This window comes from Sarcophilus harrisii, chromosome 1, assembly GCF_902635505.1.
Source record: "Sarcophilus harrisii chromosome 1, mSarHar1.11, whole genome shotgun sequence".
NCBI lineage: Eukaryota > Metazoa > Chordata > Mammalia > Dasyuromorphia > Dasyuridae > Sarcophilus > Sarcophilus harrisii.
In genome coordinates, this window is record NC_045426.1 from 610871732 (window position 1) to 610890549 (window position 18818).

General features: G+C 36.9%; 1 protein-coding gene across 1 annotated transcript in view; it reads right to left on the reverse strand.

The window, feature by feature from the left end:
- Positions 1-3860: 3860 nt before the first annotated feature.
- Positions 3861-18818, reverse strand: part of ANXA13 (annexin A13) — a 71412-nt gene continuing 56454 nt past the window's right edge. The window contains exons 10-12 of the mRNA XM_023496473.2: positions 14945-15020; positions 9853-9965; positions 3861-4210 (exon numbers count right to left, since the gene is read on the reverse strand). Of these exons, the coding sequence (XP_023352241.1) occupies positions 4091-4210; positions 9853-9965; positions 14945-15020 (309 nt within the window). The 3' untranslated portion in view covers positions 3861-4090. The remainder of the gene's footprint in view (positions 4211-9852; positions 9966-14944; positions 15021-18818) is intronic.

Genomic DNA, 18818 nt, shown 5'->3' on the forward strand with positions numbered 1-18818 from the left:
AAAATAAAATAAAATAAGCCTCTCCTTCCAGCTTGGATCCTCAAACCAGGTAGAATAGAAAAAACACTTCACTCAGGGCCTTGTTTTCTAGTTTGAAATCTACGGATGAGAGAGATAAACCATAATATGTTCATTGCCTCAATTTTCCCACCTTCTCATTAAGCTTTATCAGACTCTTTTTCTCCCTTTCCAGGTGATCTCAGGATTTGCTGAAAGCCCTTTGAGATCCTTGAAAGCCAGATATCCTTAGAACAAAAGGGATGATAGAACTGGTTCAGCCACACCTGCTGGCACAGATGACTATCACCAACCAGGAGAATCATCATCATAATACCGTCCACGTGGAGACTGGCAGGTACATGAGAACCAGCATGGATCTGCCAGGTGTCCGGTCGGGGAGAGGCCAGTCCCTTGCTCTGTGCCTCAGCCTGGCACAGAAATGGAAGCAATGGCACACTGGGGCAGAGCTAGCTTTGCCACTTTGGATCGCCTACTCCCCCCTGCCAGCACCCCTCCTGTAAGCTTCCTTCTCTCTGGAAGCTTTCGAGGAGCCCTCCCTCCAGACTGGCCTCTTCCTCTCTCTTTGACTCGATGACCGCCAAGCTTGTTCTTCTGACCTCCCCAGCTCTGATCCTGCAAGAAGAGTCAGGGACATGAGGGTTTCAACTAGAGATCTCATCTTGAACTGAGGAACCATGCAGATATGGAAACATCTTCCCTGTTGGCTCTGGGGGATGAATACATTTCTGGTTTTCAGACGCCCTTGTTAATGTGCCTTATCTGGTTCAAAGCAGGAGGTTGGCTCGAGGTTCACTTGAGAAATTTTTATTGGCTATAAACTGGTTAGGGGCATAGTTTGTTCTGTTGTATGTAGGAGTGTTTTATATTAGACTCTCCTCTAAAGAGTCCATGAGAGCTTTAACTCAAGCTCTGTACTTCAGCACCAGACAACTGCCTTTAAAAAATTCTCTTTGGAACATAGAAGGTTGAATTTTCCCTGGGACTATCATGTTCCTGGGGCTTTGACATTTGGTTCCTAGAGGGATGTTTTTCTGAAGACAACTAGCATTTCTTTCCCTAGTTTGTTTCATTGCTTTTTTCCCCATCATTCTTCTCATTTGATCAGGAACAGTCTCTTTTCTATTAGGAAGACTAATTTATAGGTTATATGATATATTTTCCTTTCTCTGTTATCTCTTTTTTATAACTTGTATTTTCCAAAACACTTTCAAAAATCTTCTGGAGATGGATATATAAACTATAATTATAAAGTAATGTGACTAAGTTTGGCCACAAAGAGAGATATGGGAAGAGGCCTGCCCTTACTGAAGTAGGGGTCCATGGCATAGAATATGCATATATTGTCAGATTTTTTCAATAGTTAATTTCTAATCTTGAATATTTTCTTTCTTTTCTTACTTTCTTTTCCCCCCCTCCTTCCTCATTTCCTCCCTCTTTGTATCCCTCCCTCCCCCTTTTTTCCATTTCTTCCTCTCTCTCTCTCTCTCTCTTTTTCTCTCTCTCTCTCTCATCCTCTCTCTCTCTCTCTCTTTCATCTCATGCATGGTCTTCTTCCAGAAGGTAGGACAAACACCAACCTCTGTGACTAGGAGTGGGAGCTGTTCCACTGGGAGCTCAACTGCAACTGGTCAGTTGGACAACTTAGTCTTTTCTTTTCTTTCTTCTCTCTTCTTCTCTCCCCTCCCCTCCCTTCCCTTCCTCTCTTCTTTTTTCTCTTCTCCCCTTCTCATCCCTCCCCTCACCCTTCCCTTTCTTTTATTCACATAACATATCATATCATACAAACCCTTACCTGTGGGTGCTCTGCCCAAAGGAATGTAAATTTTTATGCCTGAAATCTTGCAAAATATCTTAGAGTTTATGGCCTTAAAGCCATTGCCTTAAAGCATTGATCATCCACCAATAGGTCCCAGACCAAGTCCCACTTGGTCATTGTTTGGGTCCACAGTAAATGTAAGCAATTGTTTCTGTTTTGGCCAGAAACGCTGAGATCTCCTCCCAGACTCATTTTTTTTTTTTTTTTTTTTGACTAGTTAAAAGGGACTATTCTTTGTCTTATGTCTTATCAAGCCTTAATCAATGATTGGGCATTGTTTCGATCAAACTGAGACCTGTTAAGTCCTTAGCTTAAAAAGGTCAAGGCCTCTCACTGAATCCAGGGCCAACTCCAATGTGCTAATCTACATTTTGATACTGAACCTAGATGGCTCTGAAGGAGAAAGTGAGGCTGGTGACTTTGCATGACCTTCCCTCCCTCCCTCCCTCCACTTACATGTCATGAAATCACTTTCCCTGAAGTCAGTGTTGTCTGTAAGAACCAAAGACAATAACAACAAAAACAACAGAATCATATAGATGAGAAGCAGCATGACAAAGCAATAGAAAATTGACCTCTATGTCAGGAGCATTTGGGTAAAAGTAGATTTGCCTCATTCTGGCTGTGTGACTGAACAAGTTACAGAATCACTCAGTTGCCCAGGTAACTCTCCAAGATTAAAATAAAAAAATAAAACAGTCTGTATTGGTAGAGGGAATTCTTCACTGGAAGCTGTTTATGCCCACTAATAAAAATTTAAGTATGGTCCAAATTCACATACACACACACACACACACACACACACATGGCTATTCGTGGATTTCCATTCATGTGTATATATGTATGCAAATAGACACACATACATATTGTAGGACCTTAAGGGTCATAAGAGACTCTTACCTTAAGGGTCATAAGGCCAAATTTTTTTGATGGGAATTCTGGACCAAGCCATGGGTTTGACCAGCTTATTCTCAGGAATTTCTAAAAACAGACCATCCAATTCCTATTTGTCAACCATGATGGGAACTTGAATTTTCCCAAATTGTCTTGATTAGCATATTTGAGATAGTCTTGATGGAAACTCAGTTTTCCCAGACTATCTTTAATTAAAGACAGTCTCATTATCTCTGTGCTTATCCTTGTTACTTCCTAGATCCTGCCTTTATTTTCCCCTCCTCTCTTGAGATCTTAAAAGTTGAGTCCCAATAGCAAATTGTTCATTCATTTATGATTCTGCCTTACTTAATTGTATTTGTTTGAGCCTGTGTACTATTCATGTAATAAATAGCAAAATCTCTGTTATCTGTGATGGATCTCTAAGTCATGGTTGCTCCATGTTGCGAACTGAATCTCTATTTTTATATTCTTTTACAATTATGCCCTCCCAAATCTATTTTATATTACCACTTCTGATACCATTATTATTTCTTCACTTTATATCACAGAGATTATTTGGTTGAGGTTACAGAGCTCATGCCCAAAGGGGCTGAACACATTGCCCAGATTTTATGTGCAGTTGGTTGAATTAGTCCTTATAAGTATATATGAAGACTAGTAGAGTGCAGTAGATAAGACGGCTTGTCTTGGATTGAAAGGATGTGAGTTCAAGTCTTGACTTTGATATACACTAGTTATGTGACCATGGCTAAGTCACTCCATAGTGTTTTAACATAGTTAAGTTGGAAGGGAATTGTGTCAGTTGGGACTTGTGTCAGTTGAGAAATTTTATTCTTGTGTCAGTGGAATTACAGTTCCAATACCCTACTCCTTCCCCCTACTAAAAAAGAACAGTATAAACAGAAAGGAAATAAGTGAATCTGCTTATTGTTAAATCCTGATGCAGACATTAACCATTCAATCCAGCTAGAATCCTACGTCTCTAACACATAAACGCCTTTTTGAATGTATATACATTTTTATTATAAACATATACCTTTTCATTAGCTTCTGGTTTAGTACTCTGCTGTTGTACTCTGTAAACATTCTATGACATATTAAAAAGGAAAAAAAGAGATAAAAGAAATAGTATAGAAACCATTTACTCTAGTACATTTCAGTATGGATTAATTACACAAGCCCACAAAACATGATACCCTCAACTAAGCATGCTGGCCTGGCTGTGGCAAAGAGGGCTTGGAAAATAAACGTGTGCACAATGGCCTCTCCTGTCTGTCTCATAGTTTTCACCCGAATTTGGCAAGAGCCCATGATGAAGGTAGTTTTCCCCTCTCTTCTTGCTGTTTCAGGCTAGCTTCAGTGTAGGAGACTCAGTAGCAACTTCCTGAAGTCCCCAGATGTGTCAGACTTAATGGTGTCTTCAAGAGATTTTTGGTACTTCTCTTGGAACTTTTCTTTCACTGTTTGGAGATCAACCTGTTAGGAGAGAAGACAGGTGAATGGCTTGCTGCTTCTTAACAGGGCTAGAAGGAATCAACTCCCCTGGGACCTTCTTTCTCCCAGAAGCAGCTTTTAACCAGGAACTTTTTCAGTTTAAACATGAGCTCCTGCCTTGAGACTCAGAAATTGGGGGCTCTAGTTGTGGTCTTCACTTCCTGCCTAGGTTTTGAGGAGGGAAGGTGGGACACACACACACACACACACACACACACACACACAGACAAAGAGACAGAGATGGAGAAAGGGTGAGAAGGAGGGAGATAGTGAGAGTCAGAGAAAAACAGAGAAAAGCAGAGGAAAGAGACAGAGACAGAGACAGAGAGAGCCACAGAGAGAGAGACAGAGAGAGATTTTGGTTCCCAGGGCCAGCAGTATGAAACTGTCATCATATCCGCTTCTTAAGGAAAATTCACTTCCCTATGAACAAATGCTTTCCAACCTAAGAGCTCATTCTTGGTAGTAAAAATTGAAGTAAAATAGTTGAATATCTGTTTTCCATTTTCCTTTTCCATTGGAGTTCTTGGCTATTGCTTGATTTTTCCTCTTGATCCTAATATTACTTAAAGAAGTCCTTTAAATTGTTAGAAATTATTTTGAGCCTCAATTAGACTTTAACCTTTTTGACATCTCAGGACTTTGCCACACTTTTTACTCATCTCCATTGACTTACTGGGTCTTTTATCTCTTGCATTTTTTTATGTTTGGTTGAAACTATGATATTGGTATAGGGAATTCCAAGTGAGAAAGTCTCTTTACCAATGAAGATGCCTGGCAACTGCTTTACCACTTAGAGTCTTAAAGAATTTCTTAGACATCTAAGAGACTAAAAGACTTGCCCAGAATCATAGATCCAAGATGAGTCAAAAAACGAGAGCTGACTCCAGGTCTTCTTGACTTTGGAGATGAGCCTAAATTCACTACAAAATCCTGCCTTTATTTATATGTTATTTAAAATCTAGAATTGATCAATAAGTTGTTTTTAGATATCTTCTTTCTTTTTCATTAGAATTAATACTATCACAAGAATTTTTTTCTTGAGAACCCCTTCTTCTTCAACTCATTTCCTTTCTAGAGTGAATGAAATACATGAAATACTATTCATCACTTTTATAACCTTTTCAAAATAAGTTATCTTAAAGTTTAAGATACCACCCTTCTTTTTTATAACAAACTTCTCAATGATTGCCTCTTAAATTTCCTTTCATCTTAACTTGACCAATTAATTTCTCCTTATTGGTCAGCATTGGCTTTGGAATGATAGAAGTTCATATTACTCTCTCTAAATTTAAAAATCATCAGCAAGATAAGTAAAGAAATATGTGCTGTGCCTTGGAAGAATGAAATCTTAAAGAGTTGATCCATAACCAGATCTTACTTTTGGCAGCTTTGTGCTCTCATCATCCAGTGTTTCTAGCTGATCTGGTAGACAATAGCAAGGCTTCTTAAACTTTTTCCATTCATAATTCATTTATACCCGAGAAATTTTTACATGATCCTGGGTATATAGATATAAAATAGGTATACAAATAAAATACTTACTGATAATAAATCATAACTTCATGATCCCCACTTCAGTTACATGACCCCAATATAGAGTTGCAACCCACAGTTTAAGAGCCTGTGTTAAGAACAGTGTTTCTCAAACTTTTTTGTGTCAGAACTCCTTGACATTCCTAAAAAAACTATTGAGAAGCCCATAAAAAGTTTTTATTTATATGGATTTTATCTATTCGTGCTTACTGAATTAAAAAATAAAGTCTTAGTGTTATTATGAAAATAGTTTTGATCTCACAGACTCCCCGAGATAGTTTGGGGAATGTAGAGAAGCCCTTGGAACACACTTTGAGAACCACTGGACAATGGTATACTCCTACCACCATATTTTCTCTCTTTTCCATCTTGTGATCTCCATGGGAATGGCTTAATCATGCTTCATCACTCCAGTTTGTTGATTAACTATGTTCCTGTGCTTTTCTTTCAATCTGATTATAATTGAGAGGTATCTTAAAGATCTCCATCATTTTATTTTATTTATTATTTGAAGGCCAGACAGGTAGAATGTTGCTCCAATATTAAACATGTATTAGACAGTATAGTTAATAATTTCTTCCACTGTACTCTGCTACTCCAATCCTACTGGAATTAAGAGTAACCTTCCATTACTACTTTCAAGTTGCATCCCCATTGAATGTTAGTGATATTTAGGAAAGGAATTGAATGAATGGCTATTTGTTCCTGAGAAGTCTAGTCCTTGAGAGGAGAAAAAGGGAGAGATGCAAGAAGGAAGAAGAGAAGAGAAGGAAGAGGGAGAGAAAGAAAAAGGATAAAAAAAGAGAAGAAAGGAGATAACAGGAAAAAAGAATAAATAGACAGGGAATGAAAAGGGGAAATGATAAAGAAGAAGGAAAGTGAAGAACCATTCCAAGAATAAAAATAAAGAAGAAATAGCTTTCTAGTTGCTAATTTCTATTTAAATCTAGTACCAGATGTTTTATATTATTTGTCAAAAGGCTGTGGATCAAATTTACTCCCTTCTTTTGACAGTTTTTTTGAGTGACAATTTATGTAGGTTTTAAGTATTCCTTTTTTTTTAATCCCCGTTTTTCATTCTCTACAATATTTCTCCCATTGCAGATAAGAATGGAATGCTGCCTTTAATAAGAATTTTCTGGTTGCACACTTTAAAGAACTTTCCTGAATAGCAGGTAACTAATTCACCACTCCTAGCAAAGTTACTCCTGCCCTGTTTCATAATGGGAAAGGTCCCAAGAACTATTCCAAAGTGATTTAGGAATATGTCCTATAAAAGGGCTTTTCAGATTTTTGAGGAAAACTTTGTTTTCGACAAAACTCTGGCATTTGACCTTGTGGCCAAATCTTTTAAAATGATTTCTTTACATTTTGTTGTTGTGGTTGTTCAGTCACTTGCCTGTGTCCAACTCTTCTGGACTCCTTGGACCATAGCACATCAGGTGCTTTCATCCTCCATTACTTTTTATCAAAAAATACCAAGTAATACAGAGCTAATTGAGAAGAGAATCTTGTGTTCTCAGATCTAACTTATTTTTCTTCTCATACTATCATTCAGCATTTGAGGTAAGAGTCTATCTTGAATTCAGGGCTGGTGTTCTATCCATTGTGCCACCTAGCTGCCCTTCCATTTCCACTTTTTTAAAAATCAGATTTTATTTTAAAATTTACTTGTGGAGGTAGCTAGCTATATGGTACAGCAGTTAAAACACTGGCCCTGAAGTCAGAAGAACCTGAATTTCTAATTCAGCACTTACTAGTTCAGTGACCCTTGGCAAGTCACAACTCATTGCCGCAAAAAATCCCCAAACCAAATAAAATTCACTTTTTGGTAATTTTGCTGGAATGATTTAAGAATTAAGTACCATGTCATACTGATACTCATACTCAGTCCTGTCATACTCAGAACTAATAGAAGTAAATACAAAATGATGTTTACTTATCATCACCATTGTGTTTCTTCTGTATTGGGGATCTGGTGTTTAGGGAAACTATAAAAATATTTTTCATTATTAGTCTTGGGTATTAAAATGTTGCTTTCTATTCTTTTTCAAACTTTCCTATTTTACCCAATTTTGCATGATGGATTGTAAAAATCCTTTGGTGTAGTGGATGGAATACAAAGCTTGGAATCTGGAAGACCTGAATTCAAATGAAGTTTTATAAGCTTACTGACTATGTGATTCTACATAAGTCATTTGATCTGTGTGCCTTAGGCAGTTCCTTAGAACTTATGTTTAAAGTCTAGCTGGTGTGACTCTGTATGTATGGAATGAAGATTCACACCTGGAATTCCTGAAGATGGGGAAATTATAGATTTTTGATAATTGGCATCTGCTAATGGGAACTAGTACAGAAATATCTGTGGTAAAAACAAACTGATATAAATGGACAGCTGTTATTTTATATGCACTCTGTCAAGGCGGAATAACATTTGAGTACTTATATTGTTAGGTTCATTATTTAAAGTAATAAACCAATTTTCAGGCATGTGAATGCATTTATCAACCTCCAATAAATTGCAGATAGCAAATTATCACAGAATGACAGAATTTTAGGGTTGGAAGATATCTCAGTAGCCATCTGGTCCAACCCAACCCATACCTATCCCCCCAAATGACCACACTTTGTTTGAAAACCCTAAAAAATGGGGAACTACTCCCCTCTAAGCTATCCATTCCAATTGGAACAGTCCCAGTTGTTTGGATGGAGATAGGCTGACAGTCATGGACTTGTCTATTATAACATGTTTTCTTTGCATTCCACCCACTTGCACTGCTTTGCAGAGCTGAAAACCACCATTTGGGAAGCGTTGTCTTAGAATTTGGATTGTGAAGCTTGACTCTTAGTCCTAAACTGCTGAGGCAGATTGTGCTGTCCATGTTTACTGTCTTCTGCCTGCCAGTATTTCTACAGATTATTGCAGAGACTAAGCCTGGGAGGCAGGTGATATAGAATTGCTACTATTCTATGACATTTGGATTTCTATTTGACTTTCTTTATAATGGGAACAAGGACACATATTTTTGTCACCACCCACAGAAGCAACAGATATCTATGCTGTACTTTGACTTTAGTTCTTTTTAACTATGTGCCACAGAAATAGAAGCAATGATTAGGTTTTTCTCTTTTTACATAAAAGAGACACACACAGAGTGAGAATGAGAGAGAAAAAAAAAAGAGAAGAAGAAGAATAAGGAAGAGGAGGAGGAGGAATAAGAGAAAGGATGAGGATGAGGATGAGGACAAGGAGAAGGAAGAGGAAGAAGAAGGAGGGAGAGGAAGGAGCAGGAGGGGGAAGAAAGAAAAAAGAGAAGGAGAAGTAGGGGAAGAAGGGAAGAAGAAGAAGGAGGAGGGGAAGAGATAGGAGGAGGAGGAAGAAAAGTAATAGTAGTAGGAGTAAGAGTAGTAGTTGTAATACGGAGAAAACTGGCCTAAAGTAGTTCAAATACTCCCTCTTACACATATTGGCTGTGTGACCCTGGGCAGATCATTTTATATCTGTTAAAAAAAACTTTCAAAAACTATTAATTTCAGAGAAAGCACCAATTTTCCTTGGTAGAGAGAATTTTCTTGTGCAGGAAATTCTATACCATTGAAATCACGAATATATTTCTTATTTTTTAAAACAAAATATAAAGTAAAGCATGTAAATGATGATCTTGGATAACGTGATGATAATAATAGCAATAACTAGTTTTTATAGCTTTTTAAAGTTTGAAGGGTGCTTTACAAATATTGATTCATTTTCAACCTCACAACAATCATGAGAGATGATTATTACTCCATTTTACAGATGAAGAAATCAAGGTTAAGTGACTTGCCCAATGACATATAGCTAGTGAGGGTCTGTGGCAGGATCTGAAATCTGGATTTCTAGATTTCAACTTCAACACTCTATCCACTGCACTGCCTCATACAGGGACTTCTATTTGTTTTAGTTTTTTTGTAAAATCTCTCACACATTGCCATTTTACATAGAAACAGACAAAAAAGTAAACGAAATCATCAAACTGTTGCTTCATAAAGACTTCTTGATATTAATGCTAAAAGTCTCCTCAAAGTACCATTTCTGCTCTCTTACTCACCTCAGCTCTGGTAACAATGATTCGGATCAAAGTCTCTTCATCAGTCCCAATTCCTTTCATAGACTTGTACAGGAGCTCAGCAAAGTAACCTTGACAGTCTCGGGCACATTTCACTGGGCAGGACCAAGAGAAAGGAGAAAATGAGCCATTTTTATGCCCCATACTTACTCATATGAAAGGAAAACTGAGGTAGCTGGAGAAGAGCTAGGTTATTAAAGAGGATCACCAGGCAACAGCTGCTTTTGAATCCACTGATGATGTTAAGTCAGTACTTGGGTGGAAGTAGCACTTGTGGAGAGGAAGGGTTAATTCTAACTTGTCATAAGATAGGATTCTGAAGTAGGTCTTTCGTCCAAAAGCCTATCATTCAGCCAAAGTTACACTTGGACAATAATTCTGAACAAAGGAAAATTTCTCCTATTTTGAAAAACCTTATGGGGAAGGGGATTTCATATAGCCAAGTCCCATTTTCCCGGACGAGGATGGAAAAGACCTTATGGTCAGAATACAGTTCTTCATAGTCTGAATTCTCCACTAAAATCTTCCTACTGGGGAATGCTAACTCTTCCTGGCAAGGAGATACTCCTACACTCTCAAAAGCAATGCCAGCTAAGCGCACACTATGGCATATCCTACTGAATTGGAAAGTCTCTTCAATTAATTGCATACCTATTGTCCAAAGACCATGTTAGATAAGTTCATTAAGAGAGCATGAGGTACCAATTGATGAATTTTTTTTTTTGTCACAGAAAAATCACATCTTAATTCAACAGCACTCATGTTCTTTATTTCCAAATCTTCCTCTCTTATGAACTTTCCCTATTTCTGTTAAGGGCACTATCATCCTTTCAGGCACATAGGCCCACAATCTCAAAGTCACTATTGCCGCTTCACTCTTACTCAGCTCTATTCCATGCAACTAGTGTGGAACAGCGGATAAAGCACTGGGCTTGCAACCAGGACAGAAGATTCATCTTCTTGAATTCAAATCTGGTCTCAGACACTTAGTAGCTGGTCAAGTCACTTAACTGTGTTTGTAAAATGAGCTGTGACCCCATTTGGAATTTTCTTGGCAAAGATTTGCCAGAGTGATTTGCCATTTTCTTCTGTGGCTTTTTTTTTTTTTTTTTTTTAACAGATGAGGAACTGAAGTAAACAGGATGAAGTAACCAAAATGCCTTATTTCAAGCCCAGTGATCTATCCACTGCACCACCTAACTGCCTTTTGTATTTGTATATAGTCATTTCTTTTCCTTTAGGGCAGGGATTGTTTTCATTTTTTTCGTATTTTAATTTGTATTTAATTTCGTATTTGTAATTTAATATGCCCATAACATAGTAGGGGCTTAATAAATGCTCTTTGAATGAATTTATAAAGATTACCTACTAAGGCATAGAGGGGTTGTGGTCTGTTTCAGTGAAAGGACCATCTTCTCTGATGAAATCACAGATCTTTGAGTATAGCAGTACACATAAGCCACAACTCTTAGATGGCAGTTGAGTTCCAGATAGAATCATGATGAACTCGTCAGCAATTTCTCAGTACAATAAAATTTCATATCCCCGAATATAAATAAATTGCCTACAATTTTTGTTTCATAAGCTGGATAATTTCAATGAATGCCCCTAATTTTTTCCTTTAGGTCTTATTTTGTAATCCTCAGATCATCTTATGGTTCTTCTTTGAATCTTCTCCAAGTTCCTTTTAATTTGTGGGACACAGAAATGGACTTTTGTAAACAAATTTGTCCAATACTTAGTAGACATCATTTTTTCTACAATCTTTTTTCCAACAAGTACTTTCTCTAGAATAACACAGCAATACTTTACTAAGTTGAGTTCACCTCATGATTTTCTATTAGTATCAGAATTCATTCTTTGGCATTTAGGCAAATTTTATTATTCTTCACCCAGAGCTTGGTCAGTTTATTTCTCTTTTTTAAAGAGTCTTGCTGTCATATCACAATGATTCATATCAACAGTTTAGTCTACTAAAATCCTCCAATCTTTTTCATGGAAACTGTTATCATGACTTCTTCATCTCGTATTTGTGAAATTGATTATTTGATCCCAAATACAGATTTTTACTTTTATCTGTATTAAATTACAATCCAACATTCTAATCTGTCAAAAATTTTTGGGATCCTGATTCTGTCACCTCAAATGACTGAAAGCATTTAAATTTTTCAATCTATCCTTTTATTATTGAACATATTTACCCCATCCTTAACCATACCTAGCTTGATGAAATGTTCAGATTTGTTAAACATGCTCTCTTTTCAATCCCTGGATGATTGCTAAAGAAATTATACTGGATCTAACCCAACTCCTGGACATGTTATTGATTAGTCTTCCATCTCCTGAGATTAATAATTATTTATCTTTACTAATAACATTAGCAACATAGCAACCATATTCACAGCACAGTGATGATTTGACTATTAAAACAAATATGTGAATAAAGTGAGATGAGTTTTTTTTTAAAAACTAGTCATTATTTATAATTATTATAAATAATGAAATTAGTAAAAGGGCATGTGTGTCTGTCACACCTCAGCAGGTGATGAATCTTGTTTCCAAAATTAGCCTCATAGATTATCTGTACTCATTAGCAATATGAGAGGAAGGTAGGTAGTTAAGTTTTCCCATGACTCTAAAAAGGGTGGAATAAAGGTAAAAAACTGTCTCCTCTGAAACCTTTGTTTTTAGCTTGTGAGACAAATGTCTTCCATAAGCACCTGTAGTTTCCATGGTGAAAGAAAAACACATAGTTCAAACCCACCCTTTGCAACTAATTAAAGATAACTTCTTAATCCTTTCTTGAAAAAGATACTGATACTGAGGGAAAATAAGGAATCAGAATTGAGGGTGACTGATTTTGGGGTTGTTATATCTGAGATTCTGAGGGGTCCAATTTAAGGCAAACCTCCCCCTTCCTATAGTTTTCACACAATGATATCTGTATATTCCATATTTACTTATTTCTTCATGCATTTCCTCTCTATTCAATTACTTGGAAAAATATGCTATTTTTAAAAGAATTTTTTTCAAGTGGACTCTCTTTGTGGTCAGTGATAGCAGGAATTTATTAGAATTGCTAAGAAGGACATTCCAAGGGCTGTAAATAACTCAGCTGTAAATAACTCAGTTTTATAGAAAGGAAGAATGATTGGACAATGGGCACATCTCTGATGGCTCCTCCTACACTCTCAGAAGTTGGAGAATATGAAGGAGGAAGGGAATCAGTCGGATAGGCTGTCACTGATTGTGAGTCTGGGAGTCACTGTGATATCACACAGGGGTAAGTAAGAATACTACACTGTAATTCCTTCCCCAGTCAAATGTCTACTAAGAATGAATGAAGATTCCATGATTAAATATAGTTACCCATAGTTACAAAGATTTGTATCATCCCTTTTTGGAGAAATCTTTTTTTTTAATTACATTTTAATTAGGCAGAAGCATGCTTTAAGTGGAATAAAGGCTAGACTTGAACTTAGGGGAACTCTAGATTCAAGTCTTCCCTTGGACTTCCCTCAGACGTTCAGTCACGTCTGATTCTTGGTGACCCCATTTGGGGTTTTCTTGGCAGAAATACAGGAGTGGTTCACCATTTCCTTCCCAGTTCATTTTAGAGATAAGGAACCCGAGGCAAACAGGGTACTTGTCTATAACTAGCTATAGTTATATAGCTAGTAAATGTCTGAGGCCAGATTTGAATTCAGAAAAATGAGTCTTCCTGATTCTAAGTCCACTGCTCTAGCTGCTGTGCCACTTAGATGCCCAGACTGCTACTAGCTGTGTGATTAGAGCAAAATCATTTGATTCTAGGAGTCTCAGTTTCCTTATCATTCAAGTGGCAATAAAATATCCAGTCACCTGCCACACAGAATTTTATGAAGATCAGATGATATAATAATAATAATAGCAGTTGATATTTATATTGAACTTTAAGATTCTCAAAGTGATTAACAAATATTATTTTGTTTGATCCTCACAACCATCCTGGGAGTTAGGCACTGTTCCTCATTTAAATATCAAGAAACTCAGACAGAGATTAATTGATTTGCCCAGGGTCACACAGCTAGTAATCGTCTTAGGCTGGATTTGAATTTAAGTCTTTCTGATTCCAGATCTAGTACTGTGCTGCCTAGTAGTTTCATAATAAAATGTTTTGTAAACTCTAAAATGCTATTCAAGTATTAGTTATTATTATGAATTTTGTTGTCATTTGGGATCCCAGTTTTTCATTTGTCTCTTCTCATATAGGAATTTGAGACAATGATGTCAAACGTTTAAGAAGTGAAGACCTCTGTCTGGTAAGGGGGGGGAAGGGTTTGTTAGGTCTGAAGAATCCAAAATCCTGTTTAAAGAATCCTTCTTGAAGCCCAAAGCACAGTCTTTGTGCTAGATCTTATGTGTTTATTCAGTATGAGTCATGAGCAACACTAGGGACATTCATGCCTACATAGATCATGGCAGAGGTTCCACTAATCTGAATGCAAAACTAGTGTGGATGAAACAATCAATTACTGCCATTATTTTTTGGGGGGAGAAAAGAAATGTTTGGCAATTTGAGAACATTTTTTAACTTCCAGGGTTGTTTTTTAATTTTTTTCACATTGTCCTCCTTCTTCTGGGAATACTCTTTTTAGTTCCCTTTGGTATGGTGCCCTGGACTCTTTACTGTTGGATGGTGGACAATGGACAATGCTTTCACTCTAGGTCTTGCAAAAAGAAGGGCTTCTGCCAAGGCATGCTCCTCTTGTCCCATCTCTGCTATTTCCTGCCTATCGGCAAAGACTGGAGAGTGAGTATCCTGGTGTTTTCCTGGCAAGTTTTAAAATCAGGACTCCCCTCCCCCTTCTCACAGTAGATTTCTTTTTTTTTTCCTTTCTTTTTTTCCCCCAAAAGAGCTCTTTTTCTTACAAAATGTTAAGGGAAACAAAATAGAAGAAGGCATCCTTGACTCATATGTGGCTTATTGCTTGGATTCCATTTATCATTACCATTAATTATATTAGTAGGTTTCAGACATAGGCTATTAAGAACTGATTGTTTTGATGAGGGGATTCTCCCAACCTGATGTTACCTAGAGTTAAATAGGCCTTCTTCATATCGCCAGATGTTTCTTCTTCAATGGCCTCTTCAATATCCTTGCCGATTAACTAAAGATAAAATCAAAATGCCGTTGTTATTAGAAATTTTGGTTTTTTTGTTTTGTTTTGTTTTGTTTTGTACAGAAGCTACTGAGCCCTGGCAGATCGAGGCCCATCAGTTTAACTTGAACCTGGCCATACTAGTCCTTGCCAAGTCTCTTACTGCTGTCTAGCTCAAAATATGAGTTCTAATGGATTTTGTCCTGAGAAAATAACTTCAATTCCCTGGGCCTATTTCTTTATCCATAAGGCACAAAGATTGAATTTTTACCAAGATACATATCAAGATCTGATCTTGGGTTCAAAAATGGAAATACACAAATAGAGGAATGGGGGAATCATACAACACATGAAGCCATCTAAGTTTTAAGGTCAAGAGGGGCTATTATTAGGAGGATTTAGCTTTAAAGATAATGTAAAATTTAGTTCACTTAAATTATATTATTCTTCTTCTATTATAATTAGAACACATGTGTATCATTATGTACATGCAGTGGTATGACTTTTTAGAAAGTATGATGTTATACTAAAATGGTGACCAGGCTGGTGAAGAAGGATCAAATCATGCATCCATTGGAGGACCTTACACTTTGAAAATTGGCAAAGATGACACAAAATGGAGTCAATTTTGGAGGGACTGTATGAAAACAGATGCACTAATTCATTGTTGGCAGAGCTATAAATTGCTCCAAACCCTCTGGATAATAATTTGGAATTATTTAACCAAAGTGACTAAGTTGGTCATACCTGATGTCTTAGCTATCCAACTAATGAGTATATAACCAAAGGAATTTAAAGACAGAAAAAATTGCAATGTGTATCAAAATATTTATAACAGTACCTTTTTGTGGGATTAAGGAACTGGAGGAATGTCTGAAAAAAACACTATGGTTTGTGAAAGTGATTGAATATTATGGTGCAGTAAGAAATGACAGATGTGAGGAATTCAGAGAAACTTTGGAAGACTGGTATGAATGGATGCAGAGTAAAATCAGCAGAACCAAAAGAATAACATACAAAGTGACTACAATAATGCAAATGAAAAGATCTCTAAAAATGGCTGATGTCTGAGCAAATGACAAAAAAGCAATGACCCTGGAAAAGAATGAAATATTTATCATTAGAGATGTGGGGGACTATGTTGTATGCATTATTATATTCAGTCATGTCTTGCTTATTTTTGTTGAACCGCTTTTCTTTGTTACAAAAGAGGACTCAATTCTAGGAATGGAAGGGGAGAGAATGTTAATGGATGTATCCAGATGACTGTGATATAATAATAAAAGATGATTTAGTAGGAGCTTTATTATTATTTTTAAGTATCTGATATCTGATTATTTGTTGATTATCTAGACTTAAGAAAGTATAAAAAATATGGAATAAACTTTAATGTGCCTTATCTACTTTTTTTTTCTGACACCGGTTAAAAATTTATGAACATACATTTGCAATTAATCTTGCCTCAGTCTCCCCAACTGCAAAATGAGCAGAACAACACTCCAAGTACCCATTTTTTTAGAATGGGTGAGGTTTGTAGAAGATATAGTGTAGATGAAGCATTTTGTAAACCTTAAAGAGCTCTATAAATGTGGGCTAATAGACAGCAAACTGAAGTAAAATTGAGTACTTTAAAGTCTACAAAATAAACTTTCTTCTCTAGAACAGATCTCTGAGAAAAGAGATTACACCTAACATGACTCCTTTCTCATTCTTTTTTACCATCCAGATTTGGTATTTACTCTATGGATAGAATTACAATGTAGAAATAGCCTTTATTGATATAGCCCAACAATGTAGTCATAGAGAATTCTAGGGGCACAGAGAGGTTAGGGTTAGGGTTAGGGTTGTCCAGGATCACACAACCAGCATACCTCTAAGGCAAGATTTGAAAACAGATCTTGCTATTTTCAGAGGCAGCCTTTCATCCACAGTGCCAAAGCTGCCTCTCTTTCTTGAGTCTGGTGAATGTCCAAACCATTCTACACTCATCATAGGCCAGTATATCTCCCTGAAGCACCACACTGCACATTAGGCTTCTATTCAAATATTTATAGACTCTGAAGTTTAGTGTAAATTGTGATTAGCTTAACACAAATACTGCCTGGGCCAAGCTCAGGGCAGGCAAATAAAGAGAAAGGCAAGTCTCGTTCTGAGTTTGGGGGAACATGTTTGGAAATCAGAAATATTGAAAGCCATTTCTTGGGAAGAAAATATATAACACTGAATTTGATGAAGAACTGTACTAGGCTTTATAAATAATTGGGGTCTTGGGATAAACACCAGAGGATTTAATGTAGTATGTTTTGAACATTCATATACAAATATAAAATACCCTACAGGAAACAATGATGACATGATGAGGGGAGGGGGGCACCGTTTGTAGTACATGGAAGCTTAGCCTTCAAGCAGAAAGCATTTGATTCTAGGGTCAACTACTGAGTTAAGGGAGTGATTTTTCTAAAGTTCTTATTTGAATTTGGAGACTTACTGGCTGTATAATCTTGGGCAATTGATTTTAATTTCCTCATCTGTAAAATGAGATTGTGGGACTTGATGACCTTTAAGGAAGTGGAAAGAAATATGTATTTATATAATGCATACTATATGCCAGGCACTATGTTAAGGCAAGCAAAGCACCTTATCTCTTTGCTCCATGTGAGTCTCTAAACCTATAAATTATAGATGGGGTGAAGGGAGTTTCACACTAGGAGTTCTCCACATCATGAAACATCAAATTTGGAACCCCTTCCCCTTAAAAAAAATGTGTGTAAAGATTTTGTGAGGTTCTGAGACTACATAATAAAATTGTTAATCAAATGATAAGATTGTTGGCATAATGGTAGGGGAAGCAAAAAGTTCAAATCTAGTCTCAGGCACTTATTGGCTGGGTGACCCTGGATGAGTAAGTTTCCTCAACTGTAAAAATAAGGATAATAAAATAGCATCAACTTCCCAAGGTTGTTGTGAGAATCAAATAAGATACTGTTTATAAAAAGCACTTAGCATAGTGCCTAGGGTGATATATAAATGCTTCTTCCCTTTCTCATCTCCCCAGTGACCCCAGTTGTGTGGTATTGGCAATCTGGTTAGAAAATTATTATGGAAGATACTTTCTCCCCAGAACTCCCTGAATCCACTAACAATCTTTGTCAAGGGCTCCCCCAGCCCTTGTCCAGTTCTGGAGGGTTATGAGGTGGGCCCAATATTCCTTGTCCAAATACCCAAATTGGCTTCTTAGGTGCCTGTGTTTTAGCATTTAGTCTGACACATTTCTTACTCTAATCTCCTTTCCCCTATTTGAATAATGGATGTTCTTTGCCAAAGCATAGATTGCTAGTAGGCTTTTATTTTCTTTTTAAACCTGACTAATTGGGGTTTCCCACCCATGCAGAAAACCACTCTGCTAAAAATCCCTTAAATTAGATTACTGACCCCAGCTGAGGGGAAATATTTTAACCATGAGGTTCATTTTTCTTTTTTGACCCAGACCTGTAATTTTTTCCTGACTCCAAGGCAGGCTGTTCTCCCTGACACCATTCTGCTTCTCAAAGTTGACTTATATATCCCCAAATATGTGATTTTGAAACAGTGAGAATACAAATTCATATTTCTGTATCTCTTCAAGATTTTTAAGTTTTCTCCCAAACATTTTGTGAATGAGGCTATCTATGTATATATCTATGTATCTATATCTATGTGTCTATGTATCTTTCTACCCATTTATCTACCTCTCCTTCTTTCCCCCCTCTCTGTCTCTCTCTCTCTGTCTTTCTGCTGTCTGTCTTGTCTCTCTGTCTCTGTCTGTCT